The sequence below is a fragment of the Saccostrea echinata genome, unplaced genomic scaffold (assembly GCF_033153115.1).
Source record: "Saccostrea echinata isolate AGI-Se365-2 ecotype Australia unplaced genomic scaffold, CSIRO_AGI_Sech_v1 ptg000029l, whole genome shotgun sequence".
Classification (NCBI taxonomy): Eukaryota; Metazoa; Mollusca; class Bivalvia; order Ostreida; family Ostreidae; genus Saccostrea; species Saccostrea echinata.
Window position 1 is genome coordinate 9,241,561 of NW_026889778.1, and position 22,698 is coordinate 9,264,258.

General features: G+C 34.4%; 1 protein-coding gene across 2 annotated transcripts in view; it reads right to left on the reverse strand.

Moving 5' to 3' along the window:
* Positions 1 to 21,615, reverse strand: part of LOC133195577 (protein Wnt-5b-like) — a 28,320-nt gene extending 6,705 nt beyond the window's left edge. The window contains exons 1-4 of one of the 2 annotated variants that reach the window (XM_061331463.1): positions 21,290 to 21,615; positions 10,178 to 10,307; positions 8,849 to 9,111; positions 4,829 to 5,121 (exon numbers count right to left, since the gene is read on the reverse strand). In XM_061331463.1, the coding sequence (XP_061187447.1) occupies positions 4,829 to 5,121; positions 8,849 to 9,111; positions 10,178 to 10,275 (654 nt within the window). In that variant the 5' untranslated portion in view covers positions 10,276 to 10,307; positions 21,290 to 21,615. Of the gene's footprint in view, positions 1 to 4,828; positions 5,122 to 8,848; positions 9,112 to 10,177; positions 10,308 to 11,456; positions 12,214 to 21,289 lie in introns of those variants that run through there. The other variant, XM_061331462.1, reaches the window with a different exon arrangement.
* Positions 21,616 to 22,698: the final 1,083 nt, after the last annotated feature.

Here is a 22,698-nt window from a genome sequence, read left to right on the forward strand (position 1 = left end):
ATATTTCATAAGGTATAGCAGGAGCAAATGTTATTGACACGAAAAAATCATTCTAAACAAATCTATTGTCCAAATAACTTTGCTATGGATGATTCATAGGATTAAAAGACTAGAGATAAGCATCATCTAAATCATTTAGAAATGTAATCTCCACAGAATAAAAACTGAATCATAGCGCATACATGTGTAAATTAACAAATTAAAAACCACTAAAACCGAAGTCTTACATACGTAATACTAATCTTAAATTGTCAATCAAGTTCTTGTTCAAGGTGACAAGTCGAATATATAGTGTCACGTGACAGAAAAAAAAAACAAATCACTTTAAGTCACAGAATAAAAGAGCTAGCACCTGATTCAGGATTTGGGGAGAGAATTACAAAAGGGAGAAATATAAAGATATAATAGGAATATTATGTCTGATTGAGGTTCATGCAGATTTTTTTTTTTTTTTTTTTTTTTTTTTGATAGGCATAGAAGCAATGAATGGAATATGTATTAAAATTTGTTATTATGAATGGGGTAGACAGAATATATGCTTGCAGATTGCCGATTTAATGAATACGTAAGGAGATCAGACAGATTTAATTTTTTTTTATAATCTAGGACAAATTGTGTTCGTAACAAAAAAGATTAAAAGAAGATGAAACTACGCCTATACATGTTAACAAAGAGGGAAACTATGTCTTCTAAATCTATATCCAACAGAAATATTCCGAGATATATAGTTCTTATGGTATGTACATAAAAATTGATTATTTTCACTAAAAAGACATAACAATTAATAATTGGCTTGGTTTCTTGGAAGATCTAAAATGCAGGTGTTGTAATCTTTTAATAATTTGACATCGAAAACGAATTAAGTTGTCATCGGGTAGGGCTTTCGTTGAAAAAGTAAATACCCACGCCAGGATGCGCGACTATAGTGAAAAAAAATGTGATCTTCCGAACTGTTCCGAGCACTCAGTAAACACGACATCCGGTGACCCGCCACTTACGGCAGTCGTAACGACACACTGAGCCTCCTTAACAACAAGACTATGTAGACTGATTAGGAAGCCTCATCAAAAACAATGTCCCCGGCGGTTTACATGAATTATGAGAATAGTGAACTTTCTATACAACCACAAGCCTTAATCTCACTTAAGCTCTTTAAGGTACCACCCCTTTTGGAGGAACTTGATAAAGTGTCTGGCAAAGAAAGTTTGAAAATTATTTCCAGTGCATTGTTTTTATCTATAAAGTAATGAACAAACTTATGAACATAAATAGGACTCTCATGTAAAATTAGGCCAGAGACTCAATATCGAGCAGCTATACATTAGTTTACACGCACTGCGCAGAAATTCACATCAATTCTCGTCTCAGACGATTGGTCGATTGGACAATTTTTTTCAGCTTCGCAGAAAATCTAAGGCAAGTGACCCTAATGACAAATGCTCTCACTCTCTGAACTCGGTGAAAATGCTATCATTACCTTTTGGACAATAGCCTTTGTCTTCCAATCTATTAAGGAAGTGTTTTCTAAGAGCTGTACACATAGTAGAGCGTAAATATTCCAAAAAAGGATCGCAGGTGCGTAAAATCTCAGTTAATGGAATCAACGAGTGGAAGGATTAGTCTAAATCCCGACAAGGCCCCGCCTGATAGGAACAATCATTATTTTAGTCACGGTCAATGTTAATCCTTTAATGTGTATTGTCTTTCCAAAAAAATATCACAAAAGTCTTGAAAATTCAAAACATACATTTTTTTCTCCCATTATCTCCATGTTACAAACAAGATATCCATTGATATACGGTGTTAGGTGACAAGAATAAAACTGTTGGTGTTACATTTAGGCATGGGTTGTAAAATGAACATGCATTTACCCTGTCATAAACCCTCAAATTTAGAAAACGGTGTGTGGTTGTTTTCCAACAAGAGTAATCAGGCGTATATTCGGAATAAATCACTTATTATGAAAATTCTGGTATGCAACGCGACGCCACCCGAGTAGATGTAGGGAATGTTAATATGCAAAACTTAATTCATTCCGGCCAGGGAACATAAATTACTTCACATTTGAGATGTTTTCGAATATTCTTTAAACAATTGAAATAAACCATTCAACCAATCGTGATTAATCTGCTTCGTTTAGCCAAAGAAAGAATTTTTAGGGGAGATAATCTTCGTAAAGCGAAATCGATGAATGGATTGAACTATATTCCGAGACGTCACGCTCAGCTGGCATGTCGTAAAAATATTACAAAAAGTGTAACAGTGATTTCATGTCGCATTCAGTAGATTTACTTCCAAAAAGCATCCCCCTCAATTATAAACGATTAATGAATCGAGGTTCCGAAAATTCATTCACTTCACCTTTCATTCCATGTTATCATTAATCAAAACACTATCTCCGGTTATATCTATTCATGGGAGTTCATTAAAATTTAAAAATATCATATACTACTTTATTATGATAAAATTCAGTTGTTAACTCATCCATCCCATCTTAGATAGTTATCAAATATTTTACCCTAGATATTGAATTTATTAATTTCTAGGTGAATAATTTTACGCTTTTCTTCTTTTAAAATTTTAGTTGTCAAGTTTACTATAGAAGATTGATTAATGATTTGTTCAAGAAATTTTGATATACGAACATATTAGATTTCAAACATACTTCACTCTATAAATATCCTAAAAAAAGACGGCATTTTCTTTTGTTGCTCGCTTACGCCTGTGTTATTTTCTTATAATTCACGACTGCCGTAGGTGGGACTCAGAGCAGTTAGTTACAACAACCGAAAATTACTCAAAATAAATCAGTTTTTATTAATAGATGTATTTCTTATCTTTATTTTACACGGCTGATCCCGTTATGACACGAAAACACATTAGAATTCCATACCTTGCAAGAAAAAATTTGACACATCTATTTTGCAGTCCATTAAACTGTAAGACGTCAAAGTTAATTACATCAAAGAGACAATGATAATTAACGTAATAAGTTTTATAAACATTGAACATTTTAAAAGCTTTTTTGGCCTGCATTTCTGCAACATTTGACTTAAACTTGAATCTGGGACAAATCATTCTCTTCCTATATGAATCAAATGAACGCCGTTTTGAGCGACAATGTGCGAAGTATTCGCACAAAAAGAATATTTACATTTTCTTTTTTGCTGAAAATTATGTACAATATTTTAGAAAAACAAAACGAAGCGCAGTTTGATGGTAACATTACCATTTATTTCAGAATAACATTTACGCGTTTTTATGAACATCCACCGTAACAGTAGAGGGAAATTCCAACCGACTTGAAACCCCTTACTCTGAACTGAGCACACATATATTGCTCTTAGACAAGTTTACGGCATTTCAAACGTAAACCATGGAAGGTAAAACCATGACGTTACTGGCGTGAAGTCTTTTATGAGTTTGTTCAGAGATTGGCAGGGCTGTACTGTTGATGATAACACGATGTGACTTCGTTAGCATAGCGCTGTCTTGCTAATCGTTATATCGGTAATATAACTTCTCAGTGAGGCTAGGGCCTAGAAGCCTGTCACTCAAACTAATAGTTAGTCGGCTCGTGTGGAAGTATGCTCTTACAACATAGCTTATATATATATATATATATATATATATATATATATATATATATATATATATATATCAAAGAAATGTATGGGTTGAGGGAGGACAGAAATTTGCAAGACATATGCAATTTTAAGTTGGAAATTGTATCTGGATAAATTTAAGTATATTCTTGTCAACAAAAATAATAATCTTGCTTCAATTTTATCATCTGTGAAATATAAATATACTAGATTCTTCCTTTTTCTGAATTTTTCTAAGGTTCTATTTATATGTCTATTTAAATTTGATTTTGAAATATTTTTTTCAAAGTTTTTATTGCAGGGCATTAAGAAACATGAATGTTGTCTTTTTGAGGAGGTTATCCAAAAAAAACACCCCGAGATTTTAATTCGAAAATATTCTCTTAACTCCGTAATAGCATGAAGAAGCACTGCATGAACTGCCTGTTATGTCACTTATCTAAAATGTCTTTTAAATATATACAAATTGTTTACATTAACATTATTTGAAACTCTACATGACATCTGTATGCTGAGATTTCCCTTTACCAACAGTTGTAAACCAAAAGATTGTCTACTATAAACTCGTGAAATGTTTATAGATTACAAAGATAAATTTCCATGTAGCAAATGCTTTGTAAAAGAATTGCTCAACTTCAAAACCTTTTATCAAACTTCAAGAGACAAGGTAATCAGAGAAAAAGGGCTCTAAAGCTCTAAATCGTCAGCTGTTACTGAAATATGCAGCATATTACAATACCCTTGTCATATACAGACTTCAAAATGGCGCCAAATACAGGACATTTCTATGATTTACCAAGACTCTTTTTACACAGGAAGCAGTTGCATGTTCCAAAGTAAGTAACCCGGGGGCTGTTTATTTCAGTGCAAAGTTTATTGCACAAACAGACGGGACATTAAATGCTAATTTTCAAAGATTCATCGCAAGCGCACGTGGTAGAACAGGAAATTCTTTGGAATATCGCTCGGGGGAAGCTGTTTCCAAACGTTTCCTTCATGCTGGAATTATGTGATCAAAAGGCTTGTTACGTCAAACAGAACCGACCGTTGCAGGGGGTATAATTTGGATTAAAAGAAGAGAATATCGCTAGTGGTCGTGATTATGTAACTTAAAACAAACATGCAGCATCATGGACAATCTGCTTAGATTGCACATATTTCAATTTTTTCCATCTTTCCTTTCCATTACAATATATTTTGAATTCCCCGCCAAATGCACTTACCCGAAGTCCTGCTTCGTTGTTATGGAGATTCATTAACATTCGCCCGAGTTCCCTGGAGCCTCGCCTGTGGTTCTTGTCTCTTTCTCGTGTATCCACGAAGTATTTGGCAAATCTGTACCCGTACTCTATATTATCCCCGCACCCACCCCAGATCCAGTCTCGCGCCATGTCTTTTGGTCGCCCTGCTTTGCTGCACCCACATTTGCTCAGCTCGCCCTCTTTACATGAGCGACTGACGGAATGGATGACACCAGCAGATGATATTGCATGAGTGAAAGCAGCTTCTCTGCTCGCTGAAAAAAAAATACAATTCGGGAATGTTAAACCAAATGGTACTTTTAGCCTGACAAAATATTTCATTGAAACATTTGGGTTTTGGAATAATTTTCGAAAAATATCTATTAATGTTAATTTTTGGTAATGCGCATCAAGATAATATTCCCTCTTATTACAAAAGAACATATATATGATTTCTATTAGGTATCTTAGCATATGTACAAGAATCTATTTAAGATACATTCTTTTTCTGTCTTTCATACAAATACAGTGCTACAACACATACTGATAACTATCTCCCACAAACTCCCTAAAACGGTCTAAATTGCTTGGAGAAACTCAATAAAAATACATTTTTTCTCGACTACACTCTCAACATCATGTAAATATTAAAATGCCATCTTCTTAGACGAATGATGTCAAGTAATTATAAGAAATTGACCTACAGTGAGGCTTAGAAGAGATTTCATCTCCATATTTCATTCGTATGAACTACGTGTAATGTTCATGTAATACGTGCATTGTTCAAGTATTTGTATGCATAAACTGATTATAATATTGGATAACTATATAATATTGCATAAACATGTGTAATAAAACATCAGATTCATCGGTACAATTTTTCACTGAAAGTTTTACATTGATTAAAACGATATTCCGTTGATATAACAAACGTATACTAGTAATGGGTGGGCCCGAAGATCCGTTTATCGTTGAAAAATACCATTATGTTCATAATACATAGACTGGCCAATTATTGGACTTGAAATGGTTATCGTAAGTACATGGGATCAAAAAAGAGAGACAGGCTTAGTCTGTTCACAGACACCACACGAGATAAAGCCTTATAAAATATTTGTAGTCAATGTTTTTTGGGGTCGCTGAATCCGGAATTATCCGCAGGCAGCGGATTAGCATATTCTGGACAGTATCAATGGCGGACTGACAGTGTGCGATCGTGTCTGTCAAGATTCAGTCAGACGGATTGATTTTTTTCTAATACCTGAATGACAGGCTTGTGATCCTATTAATCATGGCCATTTGCTCTCTAAATCTATTTTTTTAATACAAAGTGTACACATTATTCATCGAGATTAGCCTGATTACGTTTAATCTATTTTCATTTTGAATTAATTGCAATTAAAATATATTTCCTATGTCCTATATCTGAAGGCGGCGGGAAGATTTATCTTACGAGTATTAGAACACCTTCTCCCTTTTCAAAATTGAATTATAATTAATATCTTTTTTGTACAGACGTATTGAAGGTGAGAGAAAGTATTTTTTTAATAAGCGTATTAACCATTAATAAAATGGGTCTCAGTGTTCGAGACATTGATATAAATAGTAGCTTCAGCGACACTTTAAATGTTGTTTCTAGCAAATTTAGAAGGAAAAAAAATCGTAACATGTTTTAACATTCTTGAAAGCTCATAATTCATTCTGCAGTCCCATGTCTCTTGTTTTTGTCCCTTAATTAGCTAACCCAGCGATAAGGGTGGAGCATCGACAACCATTTGTTTATTCACTTGATTAGCTAACACCAACGACTTGTCATAGTTTTTACATACAATTTAAATGCTTAATTAATTGTTCCCTGACCGAAAACTTCCTAAATGTTTCCTCTGAATGGTGGAATTGTCACATCGAATAAACGCAGTTATCAGCTTATTTGAACAAGGGTAACCTTACATGATCGTCTTGTCAGTTCTTTGTGTTTGTTTAATTTGACTGAGACAGTTGTAACAAAACTGAACAAAAATGGCACAAAACAGTGTTGACGTTACATAACAAACATATGCTATTAAAATAAATATACACACGTATATATACTACAAAAGCGTGACTTTTTGTGACATATCTGTTTGGAAAATCTCCAACAGTTAGGTCAAATACCATACGTGATAGTGGGAATATGCTATACTTATCAAATATATACCTGTCTACATAAAATAAAACAAAAACAAAAAAATCTCGCTAACTTTTAAGTAAACACTCATCCCCCTGTTTGCTTAACTCCATTGCAAAACTGTATATAATGTTGAAGTCATCACCGACCCTGACGCAGTACGGGGCTTGTGTTTTTCCCCGACAATTAGCTCACTATAGCTTTTTTTTTTTTTGCTAATTAGCTCCGAGATAAATGGACGAGATCTTACATAGTGTATCCACACCAGCCATTTGGGTTTCTCTTCAGCTGATTTTGCCGTTAATTTTTATCGCTAGAAAACATTTTGTTAATACCTCTATCTCTCAATTCTCATTAATGCACGGAGTATTTCTTTTTCTCTAATTTTCGACATAATCTGTCTTGCGTAAGATTTGTTTGTCATTAATAAAAGACTTGCCTATTCTTAGTATATACATTTATCGCTAGATATTTTCTACAGGTGTTTAAGATATATCAATATCCTCCAGGAAAACGTTAATTTCTTATTTCTGCGTTTAGTTTTATTTAGCTAAATACCATATATACCAACATATTGTAGAACCATCAAATTATATTACAAGAAGGTTTAAATCTTAGGATGTACGCGAAATGTAAAAAGGTAGAAATAGAGTAACAATAATTGCTCAAATTAAAACGTGAATATTTTGATGAAGTAATTCATTATGTTGAAAATTTCACATTCATTACGTGAGGTTAATATAAGATTTATACCTATAATTAAATAGTTAATATATTATTAATTACAAGTTATGTTGTAAATACATGTGTAACTAAATTCAAAATGTACAGCATAAAAGAAATGATTTTTAATTTAGAGGTTTTATTTACACGTACATATTTTTCATTAACTGCCTATAAAAAATTGAATTGATTATTTATGGAATTCTATCAATAGCACTGATCGATCTTTTATAGGGACTCGAATGTGCGAATCAGATTGAAACTAATGCATAGTTTATTGGCAATTTTAAGCGCATTGCCGTTTGAAAATAAAAAAGAAAAAAAAATAGGTCGTTGTGTCCTGCGGGAAAATATGCAAGATAAGTATGACTGGGTGCAAATCAAACTCGGTGCTTGGAAATAGCGTGTAAAAAATGTGTCAAACGTATCAATATATACCACAAAGTCGTCAAGTAAAGTGTTGACAGATATATACGTTCGTGTCGGAAATCATTTACAACAAAACAGAAGATCCCTTCCAGCACAGAACGGGGCCGTTTTGCCTTAATTACCAAACTATGTGACTTTATCACAGCAATCTTCGTATGGAGTCAGGTTCTACCGAATCTTATGTGACACAGCTTTAATATAAGAAACATTAAATTCAAAAATATTTTTTTTGTTTATGCCCCTATCAGATTTCCTGCCAAACTTGTGCAAGGTGCTATCCATGTTAAGAAGATCGGGTGTCAGGAGCGGTTTAGATGCACCTCTTTGCTTGAGAAGGAAACTGTTGTAAAACAAGAGATTCTGATCCACATAAGGTTACCGAACCCGATGCTTACAACAGATTTACTCTGTCATCATATCATTCATAACATAGTGAGCATTAATCATTACATGGTATGACCGCAAAACCTAAGTTTTGGATGTAATGCTTTTCTAAATTTTTAAACACTCTTTGTAGTAGCTATAGGTACTTAACAGGCGAAGTCTGTAACCTTTGATGAAAATTGCACCCTGTTCCGGATACGTTCGTTGTTGTTGAAAAGAAAACCGATTTGTTTCACAATTGTTCTGTATTCGGTAACTATTTGTCATGGTGTCCAGACTTCGGGTTCTTTTGTACTTACCAACATTTAAGACTGGACCAAACACTGAGGAATCTCCCTCTATTGTGGAACAGTTCCAACGTCTATTAGCAAATTGATGCTGACACTCTAAAATTCCGAGCTGCGCCCCTCGGCCCACAGCGGGCATGTGGTCCGTGAAAAGCTGACACAGGCGCACTTGCCCGGGGGAGAGTCCTTTTAATTGGGTACACATTGGTTGTGTACCAATCAAGTATAAATTAGGATTCCTGAATACATTTAGTCTCGATGATAATCCTAAGCTCCTGTAAAATAAATGATACATTTAGTCTCGGTGATAATCCTAAGCTCCTGTAAATAAATGATACATTTAGTCTCGGTGATAATCCTAAGCTCCTGTAAATAAATGATACATTTAGTCTCGGTGATAATCCTAAGCTCCTGTAAAAGAAATGAAATTGGAAAATGCATAATCTGACCTTTGAATCAGTTGAGTACAATATTATTATATTTAGTTCAGTGGTTCATTGCAAGAATCGTATTAGAACCTTTGCTTCAACATGAACGGAGTTTGAAGGTTAGAAAAGTCTTGAAAGAGTGTATTTTCATCGAAGAATATACTCAAAACAGGAAACAAGAAACGGCCACTCAGAGACTAGAGAAATGACAGAATTATGTGTTAAATTGCGATAGATCTTGAATTATCAACCGTCCATTGTAAAGTATAACTCTTTTCACAATTTAACAAACGTGTATGTCAAATCAGTGGTTGGCTTTTTCCCTCCCAAGTGTTAATAATGAGTCCCGACACCCACATTTTAAACGTATTTGCTTAGCTAATCTGAACACGAACAGAGAATTTTTCATTTTCATAAAGACATTAAAATGATCTTCAGAATCGCCGAGAATTTGTCAATACCCAGTGGATATATACCGTACGTATTGATATCAGCAGGTGCTAGTTTGTTTGCGCATTTCACTCGCGCTAGGATTCTAACAGAGAGGTGAAAAGTCATCTATTACTTATCGCTGACAGAAAACATGTCAATGTCTTTTAAGTGCATCCTTTTAAGACATCACATTACCAGGTTCATTGAAAATGCAGGACAAATGAAAATAGCAAAAATGTTAAAAGGGAAATAGATACCTACCAAGTTAGCATTGTTTAATGCTTGCTATTAATGTAAATTCAGATATACAAATAAACACAAGAATTTTAAGAGCTCAGATGGCTTTAAATTATATTTTGAACTCTACTATACTTTAGATGGTTTGGAAATAGCGGCATTACAAGAGGCTCGAATAATTACATGTATGATGATTATGATAGGAATTTGTGAAAGCGAAAGAGAAGTTTATTTTAATACTTACCACCATATGTCACCTATCCCTGACACCAGAAGAGGAAACAGAAGTATATGTAGGAATATCCGAACCGTTAGTGTCCATAATGCACATTTTCGCGCCATTTTCGCATATCACATGGATTTCTCCTGCACCTCTAAGAAAAGAAATAAAGACCGCATATTTCATATCACTTAATAACACACACATCCATGTATCGGATGCACATCACATATCAAAGGCACTATGAGGCTTTATAATGTTCCCTTTTTCCCTAATATTGACGGATTAAATTCTCCTACATGACAATGGCAAAATCTTTGATGAAATTATATGAAGTAGTGACCAAATGAAAGCGTATCATATGCATGTATACAATTCACGATTTCTTTCATTACGTTTAAAAACATGATTGATAGGCGCAAAAGATTGCTGGATGCAGACGACCGAATCGCACGCGCCGATTGGTTCTTCCGTATACAAACTCTTCAACTCGATTCTTGTCTCATAGCGCAGGTTATTATTTGAACGAGCGTTTTGTTTGTAGAATAAAGATATTAAAAAACTTGTGGCTGTAATCGTTTTAAGAGCTATCGAACTGAATGAAGTGCTGTAAAAGAAAATAAGCTGAAGATTTCATTAAGAAAAGAATGCTGCACAGGGGGAGAGAGCTGGCTCGACTCGGAATTGAACATTTCTTCCATTAGAAAAACTTAATTTTTATTTATTAAGACCTTTACACGTTAATTTCTGTTCTTTCGTTGGATATGTAAACTTCAATATTTCAATTTTTGTAAAATTGTGGTACTCATTGAGTTGTTATTGTCGTTAAGATCCCCCCCAAAATCTGTTGACCATCGGTGCGCTGCGCGCAGTTTTTATTTTTGGTCATTTGGTCGAATGATAGAATTATTTCAGGCTACAGATATGTGGAAACTGAACACAGAGCGACATTGTGTTTGATCTGTATATCATTTCTGCCTTCTGCTCTGTGTCGTGTGCACGTGGCGGAAACGTTTTCATGCCAAACTTTGGAAGATAATCACGAAAACAATCGTAATTCTTGACGTACAGCGACATCTAGAATATTATACAAACTAGCAACCTTAATAAAAATCCACAGGAAAAAGTCTGTCGGAATAGACACAAATTTAATTTATTACCGAACATTTGCTTTTTGCTACAATGTATATGTATTTACTTATTGTCCCAACACGCGTATGCATTTAGAAATAAGTACAGGTATTTTGGAGATAAATAAGATAGATGATTAATGAAGAATAAGCAAACACAAAATAATGCTTACCAGAGGTGAGATAAACATAAATTTTGCAAAAGAACAATTTTTTCATTAATTCCTACTGATGAAAACCGATTTCTGATAACTCTCCTCACATGTTTAAAACAGGATATCGTCAGTGACAATTGCTGACTTGTGTCATATATCTTTTGACTTGATCCTTTTAAGAACAGATAATCGGAACTTTACCGATTCCTTTAACAGGGAAATCACACAATCCACGTACTCTCACACGACATGTCGGTAAAATCACGGATATGTTCTCGCCAAATAGTTAATCCTTGTGTTAATCTGTTGATAATCTTGTTAAGCCAGCGATATCCTTCAATCGGTCTTCAGGTAATGTCATAATATTTCGACAATGCATGAAAAAATACACCCATTGTGTTCCAATCATTTCAAAACCTCGTCAAGTGTTCTTGATTGGAGCACCATTAATCAACCACTTAATAACCTCGCTAATCCGCGCTAATCCACGAGAGCAGTGCAGTTGGAAAACAACCGAACGCTCTATGAATTTGTCAAGTTTTTCTTCCCTTTCATTTTTATCGCCTAAAAAATAAATGTTTCCTCCACAGTATGATCTTCTATCGCAGTCTAATTCCCTAAGCAGGTGACTTTTCCCTTTAGCCGAGATAATCCGACCGAAATGAAATTGTAAGGCCCAGCCTAACGCTAAAGGAACACTATATTACTGGCTACACCGCTCAACCGTGTGTTGGAGTGTACCCCTATGATCACGTCTATTTCTCTCCCCGTAAACAGAAAGAAGAGAAGAAAAAACCTCCCCAAAGCCTGCAGCGCCCCTCTTTCCACTAGGAGGTGTAATCAAAATGGTTATTGAAGAGGGGAGCCTCCCACGATAGTTCGGTATTTCATTGAGAAATTCTCATTGCTTTGTTTGCTAGCCCTTTTACGTTATGTCATTGGAGCGGTTTTTTTATCTCTGAGCGTTAGGAAACGCTTTCTCAGCGATCGTATATTTAAAATTCAATTTTAAGAGTAAATTCTTACATTATACCAGTTAAAAAATTAATTTTCGATAAAATGACTGAGATAGTACAAATGTTTATAGCCGACTCGGGTGTCATGTATTGTGTGACCGCGAGGCTTGATTGTTCAACAGCCAGTGCGCGCAGCATGATTTTTAAATATGGTGACATTATTTCATTAAAAGAAGAAGCATCAGAGTGTAATCTACACACTTAATTTACGATTTTGCACTCCTCAAAATCATAGGCAATACCCGAGAACAAGATGAACATCGTCCTAAATTAGACCATAAAAAGTTAATAAATAGTTAATTTGAACCACCCATCAAAATTTTCACATGTTTGTACGTAGAACGATATTTTTTTTACTAAAGCATTGATGTTCAAAGCATATTTTATTGATATAAAACATTTCTGCAACGTGGTTGAAGAAGGCAGGACAAGGGCAGATCATCAAGATGTCTATGGAACGTTCTCAGAAGTCAATTTCTGAATGATCGTGTACAGATAGCCATACTCACTTTTTCTCATGTGTGGGAAATTTTTCTCAATAGATTACAGTAAATATACTATATAAAAATCGATGTAAAAGGCTTATTCTACCTTCAAAAATCGCAAAATATGTGACAAGGAAGAAAGTATAATTAGAAAATTAATTTCTTTTTTTAAATGTCATGTAAACTGACTATTACTTCTTCCAGTAAAAAATAACATGTAATATAAACTGACTTCTGTTTATATGTACCTCTAATGCAAAAGAGTGCGTCAACTTTCATTTTAAGCGGTGTAATGTGCAGTGCAAGTTGCGTAAGTAACCCTTTTTGTATATTTAAAAAAAAATGTTCTCCACCTCTGAAAAAATAATGATATATGTCATATTTACATTTAAATCTAAATAATCCCCATACAACAAAGAGCGCTAGACCTGTGGGGCTAGAGGAATCAATGTCGACCCTGGCGGTACACAATAGAATGAGACGGCGTCAATTTCCCTATGTAATGTAGATGAAATTATAACCCATATACAAAATTTCTTCTCACGGTATGAAAAGAGGCATCCATGTTCATTATGAAATGAATTCCTTTCAATGAAAAAAGCGATGATTGGGTTTTTGAATGTTGAACACGATGGCATATGACAGCCATTATGATAAGATATTTGGGAAATCTTGTTAAGTCCATGTGTAATATGGCGACGGGGTTAAAGTTTGGGTAACAGTAGACGAAAGTGTCAAAGATAATCGTATCAAAAACGATAAATAAGATCTATTTAAAAGCCAGTCATTTATCGGAAACTTAAAATCAACTAGTATACGTTTCTCTACCTTTGGATGACTGAATTGCCAATATCTTCTTAATTTCATTTTTTTGTAATTGTGTTATCATGTACATTTATTAAATTATTTGTCTGTAAGAGATGCGAAGAGGTATTTTCAATATAATTTTATCTGCTCCTTTAGAAATATGGCCTTCCTCTGAAACTGAACTGAATGAATATAATATCATTTGATGTTTTATGTTATGCAACATTATTGAAAAATATACCAAAAATTCCCCTAAAACCATGGAAAATAAAAGAAAAAAAAGTTCATTGCAGTTTCCTTGAGATAAAGTTCGAAAAGCATAAATTATTTCCTCAAATATGTAAAAGAAAATTGAACCTTGTTCGTGATACCCGAATCTGAAAAAATAAATGAATATGGTACTATTCCTTTTACTGCATTAGAGTGCGAAAGAAAAATTCAAAATGGCCATGAATGACCATGTCTTATTCAGAATTTCTGACTGAAGAAAATAGCACAAAATTCTAGGATCTCCGGACCCGATCGATTACCTCTCCCCCCAAGGGTCAGCTATACTTGTCCTTAGGAATTTTCATTTGTCGAGCGCTGATAATTGTCTTTGGCTAAGTTCATGGTAGATAGTATACGGTTTATCTTAAGCCTCAAAACCTAGACCAGCTTTGTTTACATAACTTAGTACAGTAAAATGCATCTTCGCTAGCCAAGGGTTTCTGATACGCTACTCTCCTCATAAGCCCTAAGGGTTTATGAGGAGAGTAGCGTATCAGAAACCCTTGGCTAGCGAAGATGAGTAAAATGGGGCTTACTGGTTAAATGCAATAGTTCATCAACAGAACAAAACATAAAACCACCTTCATTCTACTGCTGAAGAGAGCAACTGAAAAAAATGATTCTTTTGAAAAAAATATCTACCATTTGACAGATGGTGAAATCATACGCTGTCTTTAAAAATGTGATCCATACATGTATATAACGATTTTAGAAATTATGACAACTGTAATACAATAAAAACTTTAAAAATCACTTCGGTTTCTCTTGCACTTTTAAGTGGTATACATGGGTGGTCAAAATATTTGAAATCTGTCAGGAATAAAAGTCTTATTTCTAGAATGGTTTACCAATTAAAATACCAATCAAAGCGAGTGACACAAAGTGCCCCGATGACGTCATAATCGATGCGTTCGAAGTGAACACCAGAATTCATGACACATTAAGAGTGATGATCACTTGAGATAAATGAAGTTTGATGGTGAAAGGCCAAATGTTATGTTTAGAAATTATTACCCTGAATTTGACAAGCAATATAAACACTTCTCGGCTGTAAAACACTTACACGATACCATTTTTCCTTATGTAATAATTCAAAACCAAGTGTGTGTGCCAGGAATTCTCTCCAAATACCCACAAGAGCTCGCACGATCTGTCTATGGAGAGTCAATTATCGCATTATCACTGGATAAACTGTCCAAACACTCGTATTATCCTTTATAAATCGGCTTCACAAATTGTTTTAATCACTTTAGTCTGATTTCTGCAACTCGCATAAATTAGGTACCAGGCAGAATTTGAATTCACTTCATGTTATTCCGTTGACAAAGTATACACCAAAAACTACTTTAAGTCTTTATCCTTTGAATGATTAAGTTCTGTCTCATGAGTTTTTATAACACACAAAGACTGATACAAAATATCTCCTAATACCTTTGAAAACTTCTTCACAGAAGAGTTATATAGATATATGAACTTCCGTCATCTATGATATGTTATCAAAATGGAAAAAAAATATAGAGATCTAGATAGCACTGGGCTTATGGCCCAGGGTGGTGTGAATTCTTTGGGCGCGTTTTTTAACCTTCAGAGTAAGATATAAATATCAGATACATATTAAATATTTGAACCTCTTGACAATGACACTTGTTCTTGTCGCATTGAACGCACACAATTATTAGACCACTTTAAAGGCCGCTATAAGATGTAGTGATACGACTTAAAACGACAAAAGGCGAGAAAACAAAATTTTATTAATTCATTAAGACCAATTCCATGTATTAATAATTTCAACACTTCGCTGACTGCCTTTTAACACCAGAGATATGTATCGGATTTCATGTAAAAGTTAACCCAAGCGAGGCATAGTGCATTTAGTTAATGTAGTTAGCAGGGGCCAGGTGCAAATACACAGGTGTGGATTTCTGATCGAATCTCTAAAATAAGTACACGCTTGGATGGAATTATCATGTAACTATTCAAATTAACTTCTATATCGCACCGACACCCCATTAGATTTGTCATAATTTTATCGCCTTTAAGTTTATTTGATAAATTAGGTACAGTTACATTGCAAAAAAAAAAAACTTTGAATGAATTCAAAATTGAACTTAAATAATGGCTATTTTTATATATAACAGAGCATTTTATTGTGGACGAATAAGTAAACGAATATATGCAGTTTAAGACAAGAGGAAAACTACCCCAAAAAGTTTTGACGTCATGAAAAAAAATTCTTAACTTATAATAACACATTTCTTGCGAACAATATGGTTTAGTGTTTATATTGACAATTTAACTTCATGCAGTTGTTGTTGTTTTTAAATTACAGATTGATGTGCCTAAGCTATTGGATTGTTTGATATTTTGTCGATAATCATAAATGTATTGTACATCTTAAACTGCTTTACAAGATACAATTGGGTCAAACAAACTCCTGTCTCCCCTGTTTGTTTTTGGGTTTTTTTCCATGATCAGAAATTAAATTCTCTGTGAAAGATTTTGTACTTTTTCACATTCTACGTCGTTAACTATAAACATCAACAAACTTCTGCTCACAAATTCATCCAATCTTCTCTATGTTTTGATAACTGGTGTTCGATTTTTTTAAAACTTGTACAACATCTGCTCAATTAATCTAATATTTCTGGGGTCTCTAAGAACGTGAACTATATTTCTTCTTGTAAGGTCAGCGCGAGAAATCCTTGCGTCACCCCGACATCGTAACATCAAGCCCTACTGAGACTAAATGAGCCCAGAAAGTTTTACTACAGCAGGGCTGGTTATATGTGCCGTATCGTAGATGTGGCCTTGACGTTTATTTAACGTAAACAAAATGAAATATACTCCGATACAATATCAAAGTTACGAATCCTTCCTTAGTGACGATTTGCAGTGGGCGTTATACATGAGCCACACCTGTTGACTGAGATTTTAGAGGAGCATGCAGCGTTTTCAGCGATAAATGGGTAAAAATTACGTCATCTTGATCGTTGTACACACTCGAAAATCGAAACTATTGGTAAAATTGTTCTAAAATGATTTTCGAAGAGTAATCTTGATTTGGCTATATTTTAGACAGGTTTTACATGAGTGTCATTAATTTGATGATTATACTATTTAATTTAATCTTAATTTCATTCAAGTCGATCTATCATACGGACAGATTTATATATCGACGAATAAAATGTTGAATATTCTCCAGGGAATGGAGAAATTTTTGCTTTGATGACAGATTTTTATATCCTTCTTCTGAAGGAAAAAAGTAATTGGAATTGGTTATGTTTTTTTAACACTTGAATTAATAAACGCATTGACCTGACATTTCGATCGTTCATTAATTTACACATTATTGATTGCTGCCAGGATTTTTTGAAAGACATTAAACGACCCTGAGCTTATTTATTGATGCAGTCACACAGGAAAAATTAAGAATAAGGCAAACCTTTGAATGGTTGCACACAGGTTCCCAAAGCACTCTTTTTTTCTCTGTAGACGCAATATTCGTGGGACTGTTTTCAAAGTAATTTTCAAAGAGCATCGTGTCAAAGACCTAAACGATTGATAAAAATTATAGCAACTCCTATATGTCATATAAAATCGATGTTTTGTCAAAGTTATTGAAAATTCTTTGACCAAAGCAAATGGCTTTCAAAATGTAAAGGTAAAGGGCGCAATAGAGATAGAATTCAATCGAACTACGCATGCGTAGTTTTAAACAAAAGAAAATCATTGAAGAACCAAAGTTCAAAGAAAATAATTGAAGATGCTAGAAAACTCGGTAAACCGAGTCGACTTGTTTCGGCTAACCGATTTGTTCGTCTTAGCTTTGCACCAGGAACTTTGCCATCGTAGAGAGATAGTATCTTATCGGGCTAATGAACATTATGGACGATTTGGGGAGGAATCTTCGCTGCCGATGTGACCCTAACATGCAATGTAAATGCACACATAACCTTCAATTTAATCATCAAGGCCACCTTAATAAAAAAAAAAAGAAGGACCAGCGCGGCAAAACAAATAATAGATTAATTGAAATCAAATTCTTCTGTGCTCTTGACTAAAAGGGAAAAAAAAAACGAGAAGCATATGCATTGCCCTGGCTATATAGATGTGATATGTGTATTGATGTTAGCATCTACCTATCCTGTAATGAAATGCTGTCAAATCTGATTTTGTGTCAGGCAAAACTGTTTAGTACTTATGTAAAATAGAGTCATTTCATTTGTTGGCACGCGAAAATAACATATCTGACACTGATGAAAACAAGTTGTAAGGTCGATTTATTGCCTGATAAGGAACGCAATCAAATAATTCGGCCTCCGGGCATTGCATTCACTACTCCAGAATCTACCAACTTGAACTCATTTTCTACGGCGTTAACCAGATGGATCATTGGAAGGTCTATTATCCAGTCGGATTGAAATCAGAACGGCCATTAAATGCGGTTATAGTCCAGATATGCTTTTTATATGTTTATCTTTGAAAATTTACACCGTGCCTGAAACTCTCTAGTCTCAGTTTCAAAAGATAACGCGCGTGATACACACTTGTCCTCGGGGAGTGTTCGATTGGACTGATTGTAGTGATGTGTTCGATTAATAAATTTTGACAGTCTTTGTCCCATGGGCGCTTTGGCGTTCATGACGAATATGTTTTGTTTATGTTGACCATTTTTAAGTGTCAAGCTTCTCGCCTAAGATTTATCTCCACTGCTATCGGGTACAAAGTAATAGTTTCATGAGAACACACAGACACATGCCCTGCAACAAAAGTGTCAACGATTAGAAAGAAATCGCCAAATTCTCACCGAAAGTGATAATAAAGGCCGATAGGGCGCTACGCAGCCTCGTTATGATGGAAATATCTGGACCTATGTGTACAAAGCCCAGTTTTAATCCCGGTGTTTGGATGTCAACATTGAAGATAACAGGAAAAATGTCGAATATTTGTCTTAACATTAGAAGGTGCACTACCGACAAGAAACAGTTCATTTACACGATAATTTTATTGGTTTTATGTAATACACGTCTGCGTTTCATTATGATTCTCAAATATCTCATATCCCTGTATTAAACAGTGAAATGAAGGACTGAGAAATATTTTCAACTTTGAGGGTTTTTTTATCCATGGCTTAAAAGAAACATCCTTTTCTATCTTACTGTGGTCTATCTTTTTCTAATGAATGAAATTTCAAAGCAACAATTGTCAATGAAAAGGATACATGTTAAAAGATTTAAAACATTGGAATAAAATACTCGACACGTTTAAAGTGTTTAAATCTGGGCCCGCGGTAGTTAGGTTGTGGGCGGGTGGTCTGCAGAAGCATGTTACGGTAACTTGTCACAACGGTTAATTTGGTAGCATTTCTGTCAACAAACGTCTTGTCAAGGCTATGCTAATTAGTTTATATAAAACAGAAGGTGATTTTATGCAGGGTTTATTCTTTCAGATATTTGTTAGGTATTTTACTCCGAAATTGCTGACGCCATAAAATTAGCCAGAATAATTAATTTCATCCCCCTGAAAATTTTGAAGTTTATTACTAATTACAAGTGCGCAAATCATAATGGAATGGTGCTTTGAATTCTCTCCAACCTGGGTTTCCAAAATCAGTTAATTATTCTATATGCAAGCTCCTTATTATTTTGTTAATTTCCGCACCTTTTTGATTCATAACCCCTGCCTATTTTTGTACTCCTTTGTCTTTGCGAAATATTTTACAGACTTTTTGCAAAAGGAGTTTTACTCCTAACCTTAGACCAAATCACTCGGACATAACTTCTCTAAATTTTTAGGTATAGAAGGGTTTACCTCTGGTTTATTTATTTGTATTTACATTTAAAGGGACATAGTGTGCATTTACTCAAGCTAGTTTGTAGTACACACACACGCAACACAAACTCTCTCTCTCTCTCTCTCTCTCGTCACTTCCTTCCTTGGCTTTTACTTGAAGGCGGTTTCTTAGATTTATTACCAAAAACATAAGGTTCACCACACAATGAACCTAGCCTTTTCATATTTACCACGAAAAAGAATTACAAGTGCAATATCGAAAATTCCTTCCATTATGTAAATATTTTAAGACATTAGGTTTGACGAAGCACATGTATATGACTTTTGGAAATGAATCAGAAAAATTTCAAATATCTAATATTGGAATGGTTGATCCGGTGTAAGCCATGGCCAATCCTTGAATAGTTTATAACACATTCATAATGCAATGGTCAACAACCAATGGACAATAGCTATAATAAATAAAGCACTATTTTGCCTCTCCAGGAATGTGTTAAGTGGTTGTGATTTATAAGGTTCTAATACTCGCGAAAACACCCCGAACAATGCTGATATCATTATAAGAAAATACATCTCATGAATTTAACACCCTCTTTTAATGTCAAATCTTACTTATTATTTACCAAAGCTTTCCCTATCAGGGGCTTTTATTGTGCGGTGGAAGATTTAGTGGTCGAACAAGATAACGCCTGCATCCTGTAACCTCATTATACCCCCTTCTCTGACGTTCGGCGTTTCTTGGACTTCTTCTTTAATAGTCGAGGACATTGGAATTCGGGTGAATATGTCTTATAAAGACGAAGTGTATTGTCTATCGTTTTAGACTTGAAAGGAGAATCTTATCCATTGGTAATCCCGTTCTCTTGTTTGAAATGACGGAGAACAACCGTGGTTTACTGGCAGCAATGAAACACAGAAACGAACTTGGAACTACAAAAGAGAAGGCGATATTGTCTGATTGCTTCGCGTCTTGCGATGTGGGAACCTAACCTGTCAAACACACAATTAAAATTGATATCACTTTCTCTTTAATTTAAAAGATTTAAGTATTTGATTCAAAGCTATTTAAACCTGCTCTCGACCTACATGCAGGGAAGAATTTCTAAGTTTTCCCTCAACTTCTCTGCTAAAAACTTATCAAAAGTTTTCATTTATGTCGTTTGCGATTAGATTAGAAAATAAATGTATGACAAACATCATTATTCAGTAGATAGATCATAGAGTTATTATAATATTTCTACAAGATGTGCGATTTTTATTTTTATTTGTCTCAGTTTTGAAATATCCAATTTCCTCAGAGATATGCTTCAATGTGACAGTTTGTAATTTTGATCTAATTGATTTCGTTTTGTACGATTATTTTGTTTGATGAGAAATTTAAAATAAATATTTTAGCCTTTGTTGCATTAGGTTTAGTACCTTCCGATTTTATAATAGGAAGGTAGTGTAGTGAATTGGTTTTTAAACATAATATACGTACCTGAATTAGCGTTTCGTAATGTATGAATATAATTGTCTTCTTAATGTATTCACAATTTTACACAAGATATAAAATCACATTAATAGAGAGAAAATCCAGTTATGTTAATAATCCAAACATATTAAATAAATTCTCCGTCATAGTCAAACACGAGGATCCAACATCCACGAGACTGTTTACAGAAGTCATACCGTACCGAGGGTCAGAGGTGCGATCACATTTCTGAACCTGGCGAATTAATTGTTTTAAGTTGACACCGAAGATCAGAGGTCTTGATTGTAGCAAACCAATGTCATGCAACCTCGAGACATGACGCGATTCTACCAAATATGATTGACACTTCTCTTCGTGGTATGGTTGGCTGCAAACACCGTGACACGCTCGACTGGCTTCCCAGATCGCTTCAAAGGCCTCTATACGGTTCTGAATGTTCGATAAATTCTTTTTTTCATTATGATATAAATTGCACTTGATGACAGAACACTTTGTAATACATACATCTTGTTTGTTTCCTCGCTGCTGGGGGTTTTTAACACAGAATCGGATGGATGAATCCCTCTGAATTTTTCTTTTAACCATTAAAAGATTGTTTTTCACCATTTTCAATTCATAAAATTAATTCAGTTTTTTTTTAATGTTGTAGGAATATTTTGTTAGGACTTCCTTGAGCCTTCTATAAAATTACATACAGGTGTTACTTGTATCCTGTGTGCCAGACATAAAAATAATTGACTCCTCTTTCCTAAATTAGCCGCTAATTCACTTTTAATTTACCGCATGTATAATTGTAAATAAGATCTAATTAACGTAATTGTCATTTTGGCCCATCACTTCATTGAAATTCTAATTTCAAAGATAATTCATTCAAAACCAACCCGACGCAGAGTCTAATGCTCTTCACTAGGAGTGCTCTCCCTATTGGAAGTTGTTGTAATAAGGACTATTGGTTTGTGTTAATCTGGCCGCAATGTCTTGAAATCAGATGGAATCGAGTGATGTTATAGGTTATCTTCCACATCACAATTCCAGATGAATTACTTTTACCCTAGAACTTTTGATTGGCCTTGGTTGACCTTCTTGTTGCATTATTTAATCATGTTTTCATTTATGAGTTCCTTATCTGTATCACTGCTCAAATCTAAACAAATTGTTTCTTGCTTTCCAGAATCGTACGTTTCTAGGGAAAAAATGACAGATTCGTGGTTTCTCATTTCCTGATCTCTTCGAATATGCATCCAAATATATGTATAAGATTAAGAATTGCTTTTAGGATAAAAATTGTTCCGAGTTGTCTCTTCTTTTTAGATACTTGCCACGTGTCCCTGGTCTTGACCAGGTAAATATTCTCAATAGTGCGATGTTTATTTCTGTTTAATCACCAGAGATCCAGTAAGCTGTTAGTGTCCTCA